The sequence below is a fragment of the Brassica napus genome, chromosome C2 (assembly GCF_020379485.1).
Source record: "Brassica napus cultivar Da-Ae chromosome C2, Da-Ae, whole genome shotgun sequence".
NCBI classification, from domain to species: domain Eukaryota; kingdom Viridiplantae; phylum Streptophyta; class Magnoliopsida; order Brassicales; family Brassicaceae; genus Brassica; species Brassica napus.
In genome coordinates this window covers 57,891,916-57,910,603 of record NC_063445.1, presented here as the reverse complement: position 1 = coordinate 57,910,603, position 18,688 = coordinate 57,891,916, and the positions used below count along the sequence as shown (strand labels likewise).

The following is an 18,688-nucleotide window of genomic DNA, read 5'->3' as shown; positions in this document are numbered from 1 at the left end:
AAATTTGAGTTTCCAAAAAGACCCGAAAATATTAAAATTGACGCAAATTTTTTGAAAAGGCCGAAATATTTTGAATGACAACTAAGAAAATAGTATTCAGGTAACCTGATAAATAGGTGGAGCCCAATGGCTCTTGATACGCAGGCCCAAGCTGAATAACGCCAGATTCCTTCCCTTGCTTCACCAACAATTTTGAATCATCTGCAACACATATCTCACATAAGAAACAAAAATCCAAAAAATCTTACCAGTAATTCGTAAAACAAAAAACGACAAACATCGCGGTGATTAAAGTATTGGGGAAAGAGAGAAACGAGGTCCGGATACTTACCGTCAACGACAGCATTAACATAACTCTCGATCCCGATCGCCTCTGCACCGTCACCACCGTCTCCGTAAGTCCCGCTTCTATTGGGATCGAATGTAGCTACGATCTGTTTCCGAACAAGGTCTGAGTTACACGAAAACAGTAAACAAAATAAAAGATTTAAAGTTTCAAATTGGAATCAAGACACGAAAACCCTAAAACAAGAAGACGAGAAAGAAGAATATATTCATGAAGATTGGAGACTGTTCCTCGAATCATACCTCTGACTTTTCCTTGCTTTCATCATGGCGGGCTTGAGATGAGACGAGAGATATGGAACCACCAGGTCCGCGACTCCACGACCTTTCCTTGCTTTCATGGCGGGCAGCCTTAATCACGTTGAAGCGAGATTAACGTCAATCGTCTGAACTTGATATCCTCAACACATCGATCGGACCCGACTCGTCAATGGCCTTCGCTTCGATATTGGTGATCGATCAACTTCGCTATTTTGTGACTCTCTCCTCTTTTCTTGTTCTCGCTATTTTCTCTCTCTGCCGTTTCTCAAAGATCAGAAAATAAGAGTGATTCAAATTTTGAAAGAGAAGGAAGAGAAGTTATAAAAAAGATCTTCAGAATCTTTTAACTGAAACAGAATTAGCCGTTGCTTTGGATAACGGCATCGTTTATTACTTATTTAAATCAACAAAGACACACCGTCATGCGGCGCCAAAGGTAATAGAAAGCGTTGACCTTTTATTGATTAGTATACAAACAATTAAACAAGGGTATTATTGTGTTCAAAAAAAAAACAAGGGTATTAAAAGTTACAAAAAAAAAGTTGATTATATATATATGACTAATTAGTTGATACAAAAAAATAATATATATGACTTAGTTCAAGTTCATGATGCTTCTTGTTCTTATGTATGTTGTTTTTGTTTCTCGCTTTCTCTGCCTTTAACTACTCAAACTTATCTTATTTCCACTTGATCCATCAGACACTATTTAGACAACCTCTATCTGCAACAAAAGCATGTCCAATGATAAGGGTTCGACGATTGGATCTCTCAAAATGCATCACAAGGTTAAGGCTGATGGATTGAAAATTTGAGTTGAGAAAGACCTCTTTCTGCTCTCTTTCTTTTAACTGACAAGCCACAGGGTAACGTCCCTCTGCTGCATATTGTGCTTAGCTAGAGAGCTTCTCGAAGCACCGATGTGAAAAGAAAATTAATAGAAAGAATGTGGCAACTTGACAACGATAGCTTCCAATGCTTCATCGACAATGGAAGGACCATATGTATCAGTACTGGGTTCGGTTTGTACAACCAGCTCGGGCTTTATAGATTACCACAAGAACATGGAGACAAGTAAATAAGAGAATTGAGAATCTTCATATAGTCATTATAAACCAATGACAAAAGCAAAACTTGTCAAGAAAAAGACTCTTTTTATTTACCCAGTTTTTGGAAGGGTCTGCTTCTGTGTACAAGTTAGCCCAGTTTCTTGGCCAAGTCTCAAAGGCTTCATCTTTCCAGGATTTGAATCTAGCAGGATCAATCAACAATGGTTGGTTGAATAATTCCCTTTGCCGGGAAAACTCCACAAGTAACAACATTCACATCAGATTGAGCAGTGTTTGATACCCAGTTTGCTCCTCTGTTCGTCGCAGCTACGCATGGCAAAGCTTTGCATATCTCAACAACTGCATCTAACTTGTCCTTTGAGCAGAGGAACTCTAGATAAGCCTTTTGGTATACATATCCAGCAGGACCACCCCATCCTGCATAAGTTAAGGGGATTGTGTCAATAGTACTAGTTATGAGATGGAACTTATTGCTCACCAACAGTTGAGGAGTCAGATCTCTCGGCATTGAGTGGGGCACCAATGATCAATTCCACACCTAGCTGAATGCGGTGAAGTTGTCAAGACAATAGGATCACCACTCATATTTGCCTTTGGTTCACCAACGTTAACAAAGCTAGATTGTTGCTCCTTGAAGAGATCCAATTTTCCCGAATGTAAGCTCCTGTGACTTTCTCTATCACTATCAGTTTTGTTTATGCTTGTTAGTTGGTCACTTCCTAATTTGTTATGTTTGGCAGCCATGGTAATATTTAGAGTTTATAGGGAACAAATTATTGCCAAGGTGAGTATATCTACTATACTTGGACTAACTAGATGAGTATTTCTTGTTTTGTCAACCTGACATTGCTAGAGTCCATATACATATATGCCTCTGTTTCAATTTGGTGAAGTCAACTTGTTGTGTTAATTGACAGTAGGTCTTATGTGTACTCAGTTGGAGCGTGAAGTTGGTTGCAGTTGCTTGGGAGGCAATCTATTTGCTATGGGTTATTTGTCGACCCACTTGTATTTGGTTTCTAGAGTAACTTGAGCTCATGGGAGAGGACAACAGTACCTAGGTGATATATATACATAGACGCTGAGCTATCTGTAGCTGGGAATGGGACCTTAAAAATTCTTCAGGCTTGCCTGCCTTGAATATATAGTTCAATATTGTATTTTGCATGTGTTCATATCAGACAATTATTTTCGGTGAACTGATTTGTCGCATTTGGATTTTGTAAACAACCGACAAAACATTCGTCACTTAGAGTTTTAGTGAAATGAGAAGAGAACAAATGTTAAAGAAGAGAAGAGAAGGCAGTAAGAGTTCAAGAAGGAGTGACGCCCTGTTTGGCCTTTAAGGACAAGGTCCTCGGTGGTGGTCCCTATGATCTAGTTGGCTCGCTTCAGCCACATGCAGTATATGTAGATTCTATAAAGGGAGATAAGGATATTATAGATACTTACAATGGCACCATAAGACATCTTGTAAGTAGAAATGAATCTGCCGTTCAAGAAATAATCAACAAATGGACCAAAGATGATGAGTGGGAGGCCCTAGGGTATTTCTTCTAAAGTGAACCTATTGACTAATTCAAGAAAGAGAGAACTTGAGCATCATCATCAAGGATGAAATTTTTCGTACACAGAGCGATTGTCCTTGCGTTTTGGGATTGTACTGTTTCTTGCTGGCTGGTGCCCGATTGTGGAATTGGCGAAACCAAACGATGTTCTTAGTAATGTCTATGAAATGTCTACCTGAACTTTGACATTCTGGATCATTATTTTAATACTTCAGGTTCCTCTTTTATTTTTATGGTTCGAGCCGGCTTTGTGTGGTATTTTCAACGATCTGTTTCCCAGTCATGAAAATCTCGTCAAAAAAGAGAAAGTTAGACATAGCATTACACTTTCAATAGAGAGACTCTACTTTAGAGTAGGAAATTTCTACAAAAAATATGGTGAAAAGCAGTGATACTATCATCTCAAGTTCACCTACACAAATTTCATAGCATTATTCAACTATCTCCCTCATCTCTTAGCGTTCGATATTCTTCGATCTCCAACAAATCTTCTTCCTCACTTTTTTTACCAGCTTGCTCTTTCCAGTATGCTACTAACTTTTTCAATCGCACCATCTCTTTGGATGAAATATGTTTGCTGGGATCATTCACAATCATTCTCACTCTCGATGCATATCTGACAACACCATTACAAGAACCATAATTGACAATTGTATCTGCATTATTTATGAGGGCTGCAAACTATTAGATATATGGGAAGTCAGACTTACAGAAGAGAATTGTATGTCTCGTCCAAATTTGATTCGGCTGGAGATACATTAACAAACATTAACGTCTTGGCATTGCCGCCCAATGAATCACTCATCAACATTGTTAACTTGTGATTCCTGTAAGGAATATGTTGGCTGCCCGAAGATAACGCACCAATAACATCACCTAATGCAGAAAGTGATTTATTGATACTTTGAGCTTCTTTGAGTTGGCAACCAGCAGAGCCTGACTTTTTTACTCTCTCAGAACCAGCAAGATCCACAAAACTCAACTGCAAATTACCAAATAGAGGATCAGAATTTGCCCCCATGAAAATAATTCTCATATAGTCCACGAAAAGGATAGTGAGCCACAATTTATGAGACAATGAGAAATATAATCATTGTCTCATAAATGGATCTATTTCATCCTTATTGTATTACAGCACTAAGGTTTATCACCGTGTACCAGACCAATTATTTAGTGCGAGATAAATGTAACTTATATTTTCTCTCAGATACGATGGACAAGGCATGAAAAGTTAAAGAACTATTTCTTTGACCTAATTGTTGTCAAAATTTTGAGAAAAAAAAAGTTTTGAGTCAATCATTGTGAAATTGGTCACCTTGCCCCTTGAAGCAGACTGGGTTTGAAGATCAATACTTTCGATAACAACCGAAAGTATTAGGTGAGATCTTGAGCTTTCTTCATTCATATTTGTTCCAGAAACATGTCGTCGTTCAGATCCTCTTTCAATAATCATTCGCAGTTCCTCCAAAGTCGATATAGGTATAGTTGTCACATTCTCGACAAAGACCATACCCTACGAAATGCATAATATCAAATTTATGTGTCCACAAACCAATTAAATATATATATATATATATATATCACATTACCTTAGAATCTTTTTTAATATCTAGTTTCAAGCGTCTTGCACTTTTTGGTAGCAGAAGGTCTACAAGTGTGTCTTGATAAAGTTCCACCATATACGCCTGCATGATTTCTTGTCGTCATTTGATGCCAGAATCTTTGACCACAACATATGTATCAGGATAACAAATTACCTTTAGAGAAAATGAAAATCTATTACTATCTCGCTTTAATATTTTGAAAAGTTCCTTCGTGGCTCGAGGTGTGAGTCCAGGATTGTTCTCATGCCCATATATTGTGAAAGTTTTTCCAGAACCAGTTTGACCATATGCGAAGATGCAAACATTATATCCATCTACAGCTGACTGTATCAAATACTATTAGAGAAGAATTATATTAGTTCCCAAAACAAAATTGCAAAGGATGAAAGGGAAATGAACATAGTTACACATCACAATAATACCTTTGTGTCTTCGAAGACATCATCTTGGCTAGCAAGCATGTCAAATACACGATCATATATGTGTTGCTTTCGTTTGTCATCTTTCCACGGATGCTCGACTGTAAACTCATCCACACTTGTTAGCATCTTTTTTTCTCTCTCTGACCTCTCTTTTTCATTTAGCGGTCTTATCCGACAGTATACTCTAATTTTCCCCTTCATATCTACAATCAAATAAAAACAAAAAAAATATATAAACAAATTCTAAAAAGAATCCAGCAATGAATCTCATTGTAAGTAACGTAATCATTATATTACCTTCTATAGTATTGTAATATCTTTTCCTTAGAACTTGTTCTTCCTTGTAAAGTATTTCTAGTTCAGCAAGTTGGGCTCCTTGCATCTTCAAAATGGCAGCTGTTTGCTCATTTTTTCTGTCAATGTCCTACAACCATGATATTGGAATGGAACGTCTCACCTTTATTTTAAATTTTTAGCTAAATCATGAAAATACATTTCCACCATTCAAATAAAAACAATATTAAAACGATGAAGAGTAATTAAAGAGTACATATACCTCTTTCATTTCTCTTAACTCCTCGAGCTCTTTCAAATTATTCTGCAAGAGCTTCATATCAGAAGTCTTAGTTTCAATCGTACACTCAGCCCTATCCAAGTCTTGAGTAAGGACATCAAGCTTATTTTCAAGTTCAGAAACTTGAAGCTTTAAAACCTTTCTTTCTTGTTCATATCTCTTTTGGTTTTCAACCTGAAATGTTGAAGAGTCAACAACAAGCTAGTATTTCCTACTTATCGGTTCGAATCACCATAAATCTAATACTGATATTCACCTCCTCTGTTTTCTTATTTTCAATATTGAAAACACTTTGCTCCAATATTTTGTTGCGACTCAACAACCTCTTTGAATTCTCAACTGCAATGTGCAATTCCTTATTCCGAACTTCTAACTCAGTTTGGATTTTGTATAATTTCTGTGACAGAAAATTAATTTTTAAAACACAATCGCTTACAAAGAACAACATAATATACTCAGTAACTATAGCACACCGACTATGAACCACATTTTAACACATGATATATATTCACCTGATTATTCATTTCAGTTAATTCTGATTTACTTGATTTTGTGTTGCCCGACTTTGCCAACCTTGCTTCTGTTCCTCGCAGTTCAGACATCAAGGACTACAGTACATAAAATGAATAAATAAACAACTCCAACCAAGCAAAAGAAAGAAGAGAGAGTTATGTTATAACTAACTTGAATAGTTGTTTCCTTCTCATCACACAACGTCTTAAGTTTTTCACGGTCCAAAGTAACCTCCAACAAATTTTTCCGTTCAGGCTCTAAGTTATGGCGTATAGCTTCTAACTCTTCACGCAGAGTAACTTCTTGCAGATGTTTCTCTCGCAGTTCATCCATCAACTATACAACAACATGAAAAATGTGGTAGTAGTTCATCAGCATCAACTCTAAAAAATAAAGAGGCCAGAAAATAACATTCTACATACAGTGCATGAAAATAGTGAGGAAGGGGTGAAAACCATTGCACTATCTCACAACTGCCAGAGATAGCAATCCATGATAAAATCATCTGTACTATGTTATTTCATGTGTTTCGACAGAGTTAGCTTTCCCTCTAAAATTCAATTTTACACGACAAAGAAACTTGAAATCCCAAAGAATATGTACCTTATCATTCTTCCTCTGGGACTCTTCAAACGCCTTAGACAAATCTTGCACACGTTTTTCATACACTTCAAGATTTTGCGGCTTAGAACTGCAGGATATATCTCCTCCATTGACCAAGCTATTGGCAGCATATCGGGCTTTGGAGTAACGACGCAACATAACATCATTTATGTGTGTTTGTAAAGCAACACAGATTTCTTCTCCCTGCAAAGAATAAACTGGTGGTTCGCATTTACAAGTTGCCCAAATCTGTTGTCGTAAAGAAGAGCAATAATAATGATCCTAAAACAATGATGACTGAACCTGTTTTGTCTCAAACTGAAATATGTGAAGAACACCAGCAACTCTCATTTTGAAAAAGACAGCAGTGTTGCTGCTGCCAAATTGCATTATGTCACGTAATTCAGCTGAGTGCAGATACTCTTTAGGAACCGGTCGAAAAAAGTGAGCCTAACGAATTCAAATCCAACAAAATACATAAGAATTCCAAAGAAAAATAACATATTCTAAAGAGTCATAAAGTATAGCGTCGACTTTGAAACTGACCCCACGTTTGTTGATACCCAAAATAATTCGTCCAGGTAAAAGGCCAATCGGATCATCTATCTTGCGTACGCTAAAAAACACAGAATTCCCATATGGCAGTGCTTTCAGTATCCGTAGGAATTGTTGTCTTGCATCATCTTTGGTCACGTTCTCCTACATTCCCACGGACACATACGAAGGAACTTTTAGCATGCTATCACTTCAATCGGATTGTAAGATCCAAGTGAATAAAATGCATGAGGTCATTCCTACCATCGAACTGTATCGAGCAAGGATATCCAATTCCCATTCACGCTTGGCTCGGGTTATTGCTATTTGTCTCGGCAAAAATCGCTCAAGAAGTGATGTCCAGTCACTGATCCGTGACCCAATGAGGAATAAAATGATATTATAATCGTAACTTTGAAAACAAGCATCCTAAGGTTCAAGACAAGGAAAAATAAAAAGGAGCTTAGAATACTAACATGCATGACTCGGGACTATTGACAAACCCAATGCCAACAAGAATTTGTAAGGCACAAAGCTGAGCAGCATCATCCCTTCCAACAGGATAGTTTCCTAGTAAATAGTCATGTTGCAGCTGCATGCATGTGTGTGTGTGTGTCAGCACGGAAATGAAAGTTTTCATGTCAAAACAAAGGTGTGATTAGTGAAGAAACAGCTCACTTGTACATAGGAAAGCTGCACAAACATCAGATCTGTTACAGCTTCATCAGACTCTCGGAATAATTTTTTTTTAAAGACTAGTTTGCAGTGTAGTATCTCTCCTTTATTTCTATCTTTAATAGCTTTGAATTCTGCGAGGAGATCGCCAATATACTTGTTATCATCCAATCCTATATATTCCTCTGCAAATGACAGGTAGAGAAACAATCGATATTGTAGGAGACTCAGAGTTTTTAAGAAAAAGATCAAGAAATAATATGAAAGCATACCATTTCCAGGATCAGATGATTTGGAAGTTGAAACCACTTTACGACATTCAAACAAACTGAAGCTAGAAAAGGCTGATAGTTTAATTGTCCCAGCTAGCTCCTGATACGGAAATGTGAATGCAGCAGTGAGAGAGAATTATAACCGAAAGCAAAGGGGGGGGGGAGCTACTTAGAACAAATGCATTACACATTTTCACTGCTTTGAACAAGAATATCGCAGTTCAATGCAAGGAAAACAGAAAGGAAAGAAGAGGATACCTCAACAGCATCAGAGACTGTAGTAGGCATGTCATAAGATATTTCTTCAAAAGTTTCATCGAGAAAGAAGACAATGGTTGTAAGCTTTCTACGGGTCAAAAGAGCTTCAATTTCTTCACGGCCAGGGGTGGTATGCCTAGGACCAGCTTTGATAGAGCGCTTTAAGGCCTTGGAAGTCTTAAGAGAAAGAATCAGAGCCTCTGGTTCAGTTGTTGCATCGTGCGCGACATTGTGGATATACTCAGAGAGATATCCAGCGATATCTTTGCTAGGGGGCATTGAGGATGCACATAAGTACATGAGTTCCCACGCTCGTATCAAGTAGTGCCTGTCAGGATTATGTCTAGTCTGTTTGGAGATTTGGGCAAAAAGTTCGTCCCGGAGTTCAACACGCTTCAAGGTTTTTTTGAAAAGCTTTCCAACAAGGTCAATGCGTTCATCTAAAGAGGGTGGAGTAGAAGAATCAACGCCCATATACTTTAAGATGAGATTAAACAACTTGGTAGCACGGCTGAGGAGATCGCTGTTAATCTTGAGCAAGGATGTGGGGATGGGATCCTGGAAGAAGGAGCAACAAAGTCAAGTCAATATAGGATGATGTAAGTGGAGAAGAAAGACGAAAAGACCTTCTGGAAGCAAAGCATGTCCTCGAAAGTGAAGCGCTCTTTTTGGAGATGAGAGCCCCCCGATGACTTTTTGGAATAGAAGAAGCCACGCTTGCCACCAGACTGGATTTGCTTCTGCATAAGCCGCAGAAAAGCTTCAACCTGGAAGCGATCGATGAGGGGAATGGCTGCAGCGAGGTCGGCAGGAATTGACTGAGGAGGAGCTGGGGAGCTGCTAAAATTGTCAAATAAAATTAAATTAATAATGTTGCCAAAATTCAGAGACAAGCTCTTCAAACACTTACAGAGGAGGAGGAAGAGCAGAGGATTCGGCATCGAAGTCGGTCCCAGAGGGATTGGGAACATAAAAGCAAGAAGAAGAAGAAGCATCGGCTGCAACTTCGTTGCCATTGCCAGAGCTCAGTGAAGAATTACTTCCTCGTTGGCCCTCCATTTCCCCCCCTACGAGCAAAAGAGAATGAAATTGTAGATCTGGAGCACAAATTGACGACCACACGCGCAGAGAGAGAGACGAGACGAGACGAGAGTCACGGGAGATATTTAATTGCCTTTTCTTCCCATTCAATACTACTTCACGATTCAGCTGATGATGGTTTTCTTCTCAGAAGATCACTCGCCGTCCTTGTGTGTGGGTTAAAATTTTGAATCTAAATAAATGAATAGCCGAAGAAAAAACCGAGACGTGCCTCCACGTCGTCCATTATTATAGTTATAGTTGTGCCTCCAACACCAAACACACAAAATCTTCTCAACATCTCTCCGCTTTGGTGTCATCTTTGATTACAATAATATTTTTTTTATTTCTTTATCAATACTGCATGTTTCAGATTAACAATACTACATGTATGTGTATAATATGCAAGGCCAATTCAACACAAGCGTAGTGTGTTACATTTATTTTCCTTTTCAGACCTAAACCCATAGTGCTTCTCCATTTCACAGCTTTGCCATTGCTAAGGCTGGCAAATTTTTCCTTGCTGGAAGCTTTAGATCCTCTTCTTCCTCCACTCTCTTGAAGTACTGCTCTACCATCCTATCCTTCATCTCCTCCAGCCGCCATGGCTCCCACTGTAATTTTAACTAGTACATCAACCATCTACACCGCAAAAATTATAAATGGACAGAGATTCTTTTTTTTTGTCTTAAACCTTTGGATTCTTATCTTTGTCAATCAATATGGCTCTGCACCCCTGCATAAGAAAGACAAGTTTTTTTAATTATGTCTCTACATTTTCAAAAGAAAGAATATACAATGGGAGAAAGTTGACAGAACCTCCACAAAATCTTTGCTTATATCTCCCTTTAGCACATGACACACCATTCTATACTCACGGCTAAGGCATTGCCCCACCCCCTGCAATCTTCCTTCTCTTATCTGCAAATATATATACGCACAGTCAGCTCTTTCCATCATTCTCTCTGAATAGGTGTGATGCAACTAACCGATCTAAGAGAGATTTTAAGGCTTGCTGGTGAAGCCTTTTTCAATGCTCTAATAGTGGTTGAGATCCAATCATCACTGGCCTCTCTCTCCTAAGCAGCACATACGATGATAGAGAGCATCGTCAAAGGTGTATCAGTCAACTTAGCATCGCAATCCAACATATCAACTATATCGATGAAAAACTCACAAGTGCAGCTATAATTTCTTCCACTGTTCTCCCCGAGAAGCACCTATCAATAACATCCAACCTGCCCCAAAAACAAACAAACGGAAAAGCTAAGAAACAGGTGGCCTCTGTTCTAAAGAGAAATAGATTACCTAAAACATGATAAATATGTAATGTGATCATGATAAATAACAGATCAAATGTTTTAGCACATGACTTAGAATGCGTGAAACTTTGGCATGGCAAAAGATACTCAGCAAACTCCGGTACAATAGAAAGAAATAAAGATATGATCATATACACTTGCCTGTGGTAAGCACTCTGCTGTTTAAGGTGCGGATTCTGTGTGTATGCATCGAGAATTGCTGAGACCACGGTTGGATCACTTGAATCAACTCTGCAAAGTTCTGCTTCCAATGCAGTCAATCTCTGCACAAGGAGTAACCTGACTAAGTAACAATCCTTTGCAGAGTAAATATTGCTTGACAAAAGTCACTCAAGAATGTAATAGGAACGATATAAAAAAATCACAGTCCACAAATTTGGTAATGAACACTAAGTCCTAACAGCTAATCACGCTGGAGAAAATAAACATGATGAACAAGACTCTATTCCAAAGACATATGACAAAAGCGCAAGACAGGACAGACACTTCCAACATTCTTTGGCATGAAGATGATAAATAGAGACATAACTTTTTACAGAGTTTTCAAATGTCAATACAAACAACCCAACCGCATTCACGATTTTAGCACGTCAAGTTCCTAAAACGCCGGCGGATGGGAAATACCAAAAGATTTAAGAAAGGGAAATTCATACCGTTGAAGGAAGATAATGAGTAGCAAGACCACAAGCAAGCATGTCAGCGCCATCTAACCTAGCTCCTGTGAGGCCAACATACTCTCCTGAACAAGAAGGTAAGAAGGGTGAGAGAGGGAGATAGCCTGTGGATCTAAAGGAAATGTAAAAAAAAAAAAAAAAAAAAAAAGAGTATTGTTACCAAAAAATCCAGGGAGCCTAGACAAGAAGTAGGAGGCGCCTACATCGGGAAAGAGCCCCAGAACTGTCTCGGGCATGGCAAAAACCTTGGAAAAGCGAAAAAGATATGGAATGATGATATGAGCATATACTTGAGGAGCCATTTATATGTCTTCATAAATGGACACAGAATACCGTGTTCTGAGTAGCAATACGAAATGGACCATGGACGGAGACACCAGCTCCGCCTCCCATGACAATACCATTCAAAATTGAAACCTAATGGAAAACGAACTCACACATGATGAGCGTTATACGAGTAATTCACTGAAAGGAAAGAGGGAGGGAGGGACCTGAGGTTTGGTATAGGTGGCCATAACATAGTTGAGCATGTATTCATCTGCGAAGAACTTGGCACCGAGTCTCCAATTGCCTAGTTAGTCCACGGAAATAGAGAAAGTAAGAAAAGGAAAAGGAAAAGATGGATAACATATTATACATTACCTTGTCCGATGTCACGAACAACAGCTGAAACATCACCACCAGCACAAAAGGCTCTTCCCTGACCCTGTGGCAAAAGTTACTTAGTTATTCCACTGTGTCTGCAAACAAAAGAGATATAATAAGCAGAGGATAGTGATTACCTTAAGGATAACAAGTTTCACACTTGGGTCCTCCTCATATGCAAGGAACAGTTGCAGCAACCGAGATATCTAACAATAGAAGATTGATTGAGTCATCATGACGAAACCAAATTGCGCAATAGGGAGAAAGATTCAATACCATTTGGAAGGACAGAGCATTCAGCTGCTTTGGTCTGTTCAGTGTCAATATTCTAACACTCGATTTTTCTTCCACCAAAACCTGTTATTAAATAAAAACAATTGGTTCAGGGAGGGAGGGACGAATTGATCATCATCATTCATGTTAAACAAGAGGAAAACAGACCTGAGAGTGAGAGGCCATCTCCTCTTGTTCTTCTCTTTCTTTCTGACGACGGTCCTCAGCCAGCAGCAACTAGATCGAGTGGGGGAAGGGAATGGTACCTTAGTTTTGTCTTCCTTGGGATTAAAAACAGACCAAATTGAAGCTTAAAATTGGGATTTATATCAATCACTTTGAATGGAAAACAAAAACTAACACCTATTTCTCAATTCCAGGCGCCGCGGTGGCGTTAGAGTTATCGAGGTCCTGCTTCGAATTCGCAATGAAGAGATAGAACGAAGATAAGATGGGATAGGATTAAAGCTTTCGAGTTATGTTTTCATTTTCATGTTGGGGTATGATAAAAGCTTTTAAGAAAAACAATGATTAAATTTATCTGCACTTCATATCTGGGCCGTGCTGGGCTTGCCTCTCATCCCATTTCACCTCAAGCTTTAATTAGCTTAACTCGAGTACATGTAGCCCATTTTTAGGCCGCACAGTGTCTACTTCATACTCAAATAAATCTGAACCTATCTGAACCCAAAATAAATATAAATATCGAATGAATCTTATTTTATGACATTTCAGGTTACGTGTATCTTTTTATCAATAACTATGTTTACCTTTCATTTGATTTTAAATGATCATGTTTGATATTCATTTCTTGTTTTTCAATCGATTTTATTTATGTTTTGGTTACAAAATAGATATAAATAAGATATTTTAACGCCGAAAAACCGATTTTACTTATGTTTTAATTACAAAGTATATACAAATCATGTATTTTAAATCGAAGAACCGACTGAAAAGTACATCGGATTGTACCAGTTTCTTTGAAGATTTACTAACCCTGACATGAATCCGATAGAACCTGAACCGGTCCCAAACCAAACTTTTATATAATCCGAATGGGGCTGACTTTGATAAACCCGTAAAACCGAGACTCAATTGGACAAAACCGAAATCCGTTTCGGAATACGAATTTCCGGCCTACTTCTACGTACGTCTGTACCTACATGAGCTTCTTACTGGCCTATCTACTTGACTGAAGTACATGTAGCCCAAGGTAAACTGTGCCGACTCCGTACACACGTGCCACATGGTCCAAGGGCTTGCAGATGCCCCGGGTGGTTTTTAAAAACTCCGTGTACAATTGTGATCATGTACCTCATTATTTGCAGTTCCATACATAATTCTTTAAACAATCTTGATGATGCCCCCCACCCCCCTCCACACCATAACATACATCTCTACACCCGCCGCTGATCACAACCCTAGTCATGCGTCTTATCTCCAAGGACTACTTCTACTGGACCTATTCTTACCTTATCTAATTAAATACAATGATTTGACTATATCTTTTAGTTTAATACTATAATCTTGTCCTGAGCCAAATACGTAAATTATCAGAAACACAAATATACAAGCAAATGACGGTTTCGTCGTATTCGATTTAATCCAATAAGCTTTTTTAGCCTATATATATCACTATCTGTATTTTAGCTTGTTTTCCTCAAATTATAGGTAACTGTTTTCCATGTGTGTATGTGCGGTGTCGGGATCAGCTTAGCAGAGTGGCTTGCGAAAGTCTCCAAAATCACAGTTGACATTTAATATTTGATTTATGTAATAAAGTATATTTTTTTTTTTTTTTTAACAAACATACATTTCATTTCATTTAAACTAGAGTTTCCACTCCCAAACTGGAGTTCATTACATACTCAGCGAGAACAGACTTTGCCACCAAGTCTGCTTCGGAATTAAAGCTACGGGAGATGAAGTTAAAGGATATTATATCAAAGAGAGGAACATAATGATAGATATCAAACATGATACCGAACAGTTCAGGTTGATGCTCTCCCTTCTTCAATAGATTGATCAGGGATAAGGAATCAGAAAGAACCGCCAAGGATCGGACGTTTGAATAGACAGCGCTAGACACAGCGCGATGAACAGCAATGGCTTCAGCCATAATAGCTGACGAAACATGACTAAAGGTTTCCGAGATCACCGGAGGATGAACCGAACCTTCTCCAGCATAGATACCTCCTACCCCACATTTACCAGTCTTGGCATCCCAAGCCGCATCTACTTTAACGACCAGAGTACCTGGCTGGAAAGTTGGTGGCAGACATGGTGATCGTTGATGATTTGGGTTGAGAGAGACAAGTCGAGGTATTGGCACCTCATTAATAGTTTGAGCCTGAGACCATTCTTTTGCATCCTTAATACTCTTCAGCACAATCTCCTTGGCTGTGAAAGCTCTGTTTTCAAGCATCAGAGTATTTCTCGCCTTCCACAGATTCCAAAAGGCCCATGGCCATAATGGGGACGTCACTCCCACAGGTGGTAAAGGGCCAAAGCTGCTCCCTTGTTTTATCATCTCTGCGATTGATACGAAGGAGCTTGAAGGTTTTTGTGTTGTCGGGAGTATGCTCCATACCTCCTCCGCTAGAGGGCACTTGAGAAAGACGTGGAGATCGTCTTCTTGTCCATCACACTTTTTACAGTTAAAGCTTGCTATGCCTCTCCTCTCTAAGTTTGCACTAACCGGGATCGCCTTTCTCAATAACCTCCAGAGAAAATCCTTAATTTTCGGCGCAGTTTTAACATTCCAAACATGCTTGAGCCAGTTGAATGGATCATTCTCAGAGTTGCTCGTAACGGTGCCTATCATGCCAATGCCATAGCCTGTTTTTGTAGAGTATACCCCTGACTTTTCCGGGATCCAGAACAGAGTATCACGGGAGTGTGTAGAGCTGGTTTTTATCATTAAGATAGATTCCTCATACTGAGGTAACACCCTTCGGATTTTCTCCAGTTCCCATCTATTTGTAAGGGGGCACATCAAGTCGCTAACCTTCAGAGCAAGGCTTTCTTTCGTCGGCGGCCCTATTGGTTTGGACGGAGTACTGAAAGAGAGCCAGGGGTCATCCCAAAGGCGAATTGTCTCGCCATTCCCCACAGCCCAACTCAGTCCTTTTCTCAATATCTCCCTTCCGGCCAAGATACTTCTCCAGCCGTGAGAAGCAGTAGCGGGCATTGAGCACTCTAAGAAGGTGGAGTTTTTCGCATATTTCCTTAGCAGAACTTGCGCCAGCAGGGAAGTTGGTTCTCTAATTAATCTCCATCCTATTTTCGCTAGCAGGGCATCATTGAAGGTTTCGATGTCTCGAAACCCGAGGCCCCCAGCGTATTTTGGCAGTGTCATCGTCTCCCATGATACCCAACACATCTTTTTCTTATCCGGCATTGCATCCCACCAGAAGCGGGTTAGTAGGGACTGAATTTGCTTGCACAAAGAAACCGGGAGCTTGAAACAAGACATTGCATAACAGGGCATTGCGGCAAGGACAGACTTGAGCATAATTTGTTTCCCAGCTCCTGACAAGTATCTCGATGTCCAACTATGAGCCTTCTGTCTTATTCTGTCGAGAATGGAGGCGAAGATGTCCCTTTTCCGGCGACCAAACTGCTCGGGGAGGCCCAAGTATTTCCCGATACCTCCTTCCATAGAGATAGCCATTGTTTCCTTGACCCTTGCTCTGACTGTGGCCGGAGTTTTGGCCGAGAAGGTGATCGCTGATTTCTGTGGGTTAATCATCTGGCCAGAAACAGACTCATATAACTTCAGGATCTTCATAAGCATTGTAACACAAGAGGCCTTGGATTGACAAAAGAACATCGTATCGTCGGCGAAAAGTAAATGGTTAATCGGTGGACTGTTCCGACATACCCGAACTCCTGGAAGTGTGCTGTCAGCTTGTCCCTTATCGCACAGAGCCGCCAACACTTCAGTGCATAGTATAAAAATATAAGGAGATAGGGGATCGCCTTGCCTTAGCCCGCGAGATGGTTTCACTGATCCTTGCGGTGATCCATTAATCAAAAAGGAGTAGGACACTGTCTCGATACAACTCATGATCCAAGAGATCCATAGCGGATCAAACCCGAGCTGGGTGAGCACTTCTCTTACGAAACTCCATTCGATCCTATCATACGCCTTGCTCATGTCGGTTTTCACCGCCATGGAACAATACTTTTTTGCTTCAGAGGTTCTCAGGAAATGAAGAGTTTCATGAGTGATAAGCACGTTATCCGTGATTGCTCTTCCCGCTACGAACGCTGATTGTGTCTTAGAGATGAGCTGAGGCAGTAGCGGTTTGAGCCTCCTTGTGAGAATTTTGGCGATGATTTTATAGTGCGTGTTGCACAGAGCAATTGGTCTATACTCTGCCACTGTTCTCGGCCCCGTAACCTTCGGTATAAGTCTGATATGCGTCTCATTCTGTCGCGGGTGCAGATGGTTTGTAGTGAAGAAATCTCGGACATCCTTGACTACATCAGAGCCCACTATGTGCCAATAGGATTGATAAAAGGTAGCTGAAAAACCATCCGGCCCTGGCGCCTTACCCCCATTGATAGATTTCATCGCTTCTCTAATCTCCGAATCGCTCGGTATAGTTGTCAACATCTCATTCATCTCTGGCGTGACCTTTCTTGCGAGAAGTCCCTGAATCTGTGTGAAGGATCCATTCCCATTTGAAGTAAAAATCTGAGTGAAATAATCAGAGATCACTCTAGCAATTTGCTGTTCTTCATACACTGCTCCTCCTTGCATATCCTCAATAACCGGGATCGAGTTAATGGTTCGCCTTGTTCTGGTTGCTGCGTGGAAGAAGCCCGTGTTTCTATCTCCTTTCTTGAGCCATTGAATCCTACTTCTTTGTTGCCAGAATTGTTCTTCGGCCAGATAAGCTTGTCGGAGCTCCATATTGAGATTTTCAATCCTAACCACATCAGGCGATGGGCTAGATAGGGCTCTCTCTAAGGCTTCCTGGTTCTGCTTGATCACCAGATTACTCTGCACTTGTTTTTCCTTAGCCCACTTAATGATGCCTCTCCTACAACTGTTTAGCTTCGAGATAACAGAATCCAGCGGGGATGCATTCCAGGCTATGTCAACAACCGCAGTTACCTCCTCTTGTTCCGTTAGAGCTCTGTTGAACCGGAACAGCCCTCTCTTTTTGGTTTTATTGGCGTTGAAGTAGGTTAACAGCGGCCTATGGTCGGAGCCTTCAAAACGCAGATAGCGACATCGGCCCATAGGGAAAGCTTCTGCCCAAGAACAGTTACTCATAGACCTATCCAGTCGAGATCGAATAAAATGCGTGTACCGATTCCCTCTCCATGACAGTTGTTCCCCGGAGTGTTTGAGGTCCCAAAGGCCATTTTGCGTCACAAATGAACGGAAAGCCGTGAACGAACCCTCAGGTCGGGCTGGTCCTCCAATCTTTTCCGTATTGTTGAGGATGTCATTATAATCCCCGGTGATCAGCCATGGTTCATCTCTGTCTTGTCCCACTGTGCTTAACTTGTTCCAGAAGGAAGCTCTGTTTTCCGCTGCCGGGGTGCCGTACACAAAGGAGACGAAGAAGGTAGTTCCTTGATATACAATTCTCGTATCAATAAGGTTGGGAGACGATTCGAGAATTGTAATATCAGTATCATCATTCCACAAAAGAGACAGGCCACCACTTAAGCCCGCTGGTGGTATAGAGAAATAGTGTGAAAAGTGTAGGGATTGTAGCTTCTTCTTAATAAATTCATCATCATTCTTAGTTTCCATAAGAAACATTACATTAGGAGCCATATGTTTATGGATCTCCTTTAATCGCCGGATTGTCTGGACGCTCCCAAGTCCTTGACAATTCCAGCTAAGGATGGCTAAGGAAGAGATGTTTGATGGGGCCGAAAATCCACCCCACCCCTAGTACTTCCCGGTATAAACACCGTAGTAGGACGGCTACTTTCCTTGTGTTGCTTACTAATGCCTCCCTTATCACAA

The 18,688-nt window shown here is 40.1% G+C and overlaps 2 protein-coding genes and 1 long non-coding RNA gene across 5 annotated transcripts in view; all 3 read right to left on the bottom strand.

Moving 5' to 3' along the window:
- The window catches only part of LOC106410096, a 2,034-nt gene extending 862 nt beyond the window's left edge, over positions 1 to 1,172 (bottom strand). The window contains exons 1-3 of the long non-coding RNA XR_001282259.3: positions 589 to 1,172; positions 332 to 451; positions 1 to 201 (exon numbers count right to left, since the gene is read on the bottom strand). The exon at positions 1 to 201 is cut by the window's left edge and continues 862 nt beyond it. This is a non-coding gene — a long non-coding RNA (uncharacterized LOC106410096). The remainder of the gene's footprint in view (positions 202 to 331; positions 452 to 588) is intronic.
- A 2,344-nt stretch (positions 1,173 to 3,516) lies between these two features.
- Positions 3,517 to 9,995, bottom strand: LOC106381824 (kinesin-like protein KIN-14E). 2 transcript variants are annotated; one of them, XM_013821755.3, is made up of 21 exons: positions 9,610 to 9,995; positions 9,326 to 9,539; positions 8,700 to 9,257; positions 8,442 to 8,541; positions 8,173 to 8,354; positions 7,971 to 8,086; positions 7,759 to 7,861; positions 7,507 to 7,659; positions 7,264 to 7,410; positions 6,961 to 7,164; positions 6,529 to 6,693; positions 6,357 to 6,452; positions 6,101 to 6,241; positions 5,827 to 6,018; positions 5,568 to 5,694; positions 5,271 to 5,473; positions 5,002 to 5,184; positions 4,834 to 4,929; positions 4,560 to 4,757; positions 3,955 to 4,226; positions 3,517 to 3,860 (listed from the first exon to the last, which is right to left on the bottom strand). In XM_013821755.3, the coding sequence occupies exons 1-21, from the start codon at positions 9,756 to 9,758 to the stop codon at positions 3,680 to 3,682; spliced, it is 3,780 nt and encodes a 1,259-aa protein (XP_013677209.2). In that variant the 5' UTR covers positions 9,759 to 9,995; the 3' UTR covers positions 3,517 to 3,679. The 2 variants fall into 2 exon arrangements, with proteins under 2 accessions (XP_013677209.2, XP_013677211.2); XM_013821757.3 differs by having other exon boundaries at positions 9,326 to 9,536.
- Positions 9,996 to 10,105: 110 nt separating this feature from the next.
- Positions 10,106 to 13,195, bottom strand: LOC106381825 (3-hydroxyisobutyryl-CoA hydrolase 1). Of its 2 annotated transcripts, none has more exons than XM_013821758.3 (15): positions 13,057 to 13,195; positions 12,862 to 12,974; positions 12,697 to 12,777; positions 12,558 to 12,626; positions 12,418 to 12,481; positions 12,267 to 12,346; positions 12,109 to 12,192; positions 11,936 to 12,020; positions 11,755 to 11,840; positions 11,243 to 11,364; positions 10,957 to 11,017; positions 10,769 to 10,858; positions 10,599 to 10,700; positions 10,474 to 10,515; positions 10,106 to 10,393 (listed from the first exon to the last, which is right to left on the bottom strand). In XM_013821758.3, exons 2-15 carry the CDS (start codon positions 12,877 to 12,879, stop codon positions 10,262 to 10,264), a joined length of 1,116 nt encoding a protein of 371 aa, XP_013677212.1. In that variant the 5' UTR covers positions 12,880 to 12,974; positions 13,057 to 13,195; the 3' UTR covers positions 10,106 to 10,261. The 2 variants fall into 2 exon arrangements, with proteins under 2 accessions (XP_013677212.1, XP_013677213.1); XM_013821759.3 differs by having other exon boundaries at positions 12,862 to 12,970.
- Positions 13,196 to 18,688: the final 5,493 nt, after the last annotated feature.

Bases quoted from the DNA above. Each gene is read 5' to 3' on its own strand.
- LOC106381824 (XM_013821755.3), bottom strand. From the start codon at position 9,758: ATGGAGGGCCAACGAGGAAGTAATTCTTCACTGAGCTCTGGCAATGGC. The intron at 8,355-8,441 runs GTATGCTTTCAT...TGTCATTTGCAG, and splicing joins ATCATCTGATCCTGGAAATG to AGGAATATATAGGATTGGAT. The intron at 6,242-6,356 runs GTGAATATATAT...TTTCTGTCACAG, and splicing joins TAACTGAAATGAATAATCAG to AAATTATACAAAATCCAAAC.
- LOC106381825 (XM_013821758.3), bottom strand. The intron at 12,347-12,417 runs GTAATGTATAAT...TGGACTAACTAG, and splicing joins TGTTCGTGACATCGGACAAG to GCAATTGGAGACTCGGTGCC. The intron at 10,516-10,598 runs GTTCTGTCAACT...TTTCTTATGCAG, and splicing joins TAAGCAAAGATTTTGTGGAG to GGGTGCAGAGCCATATTGAT.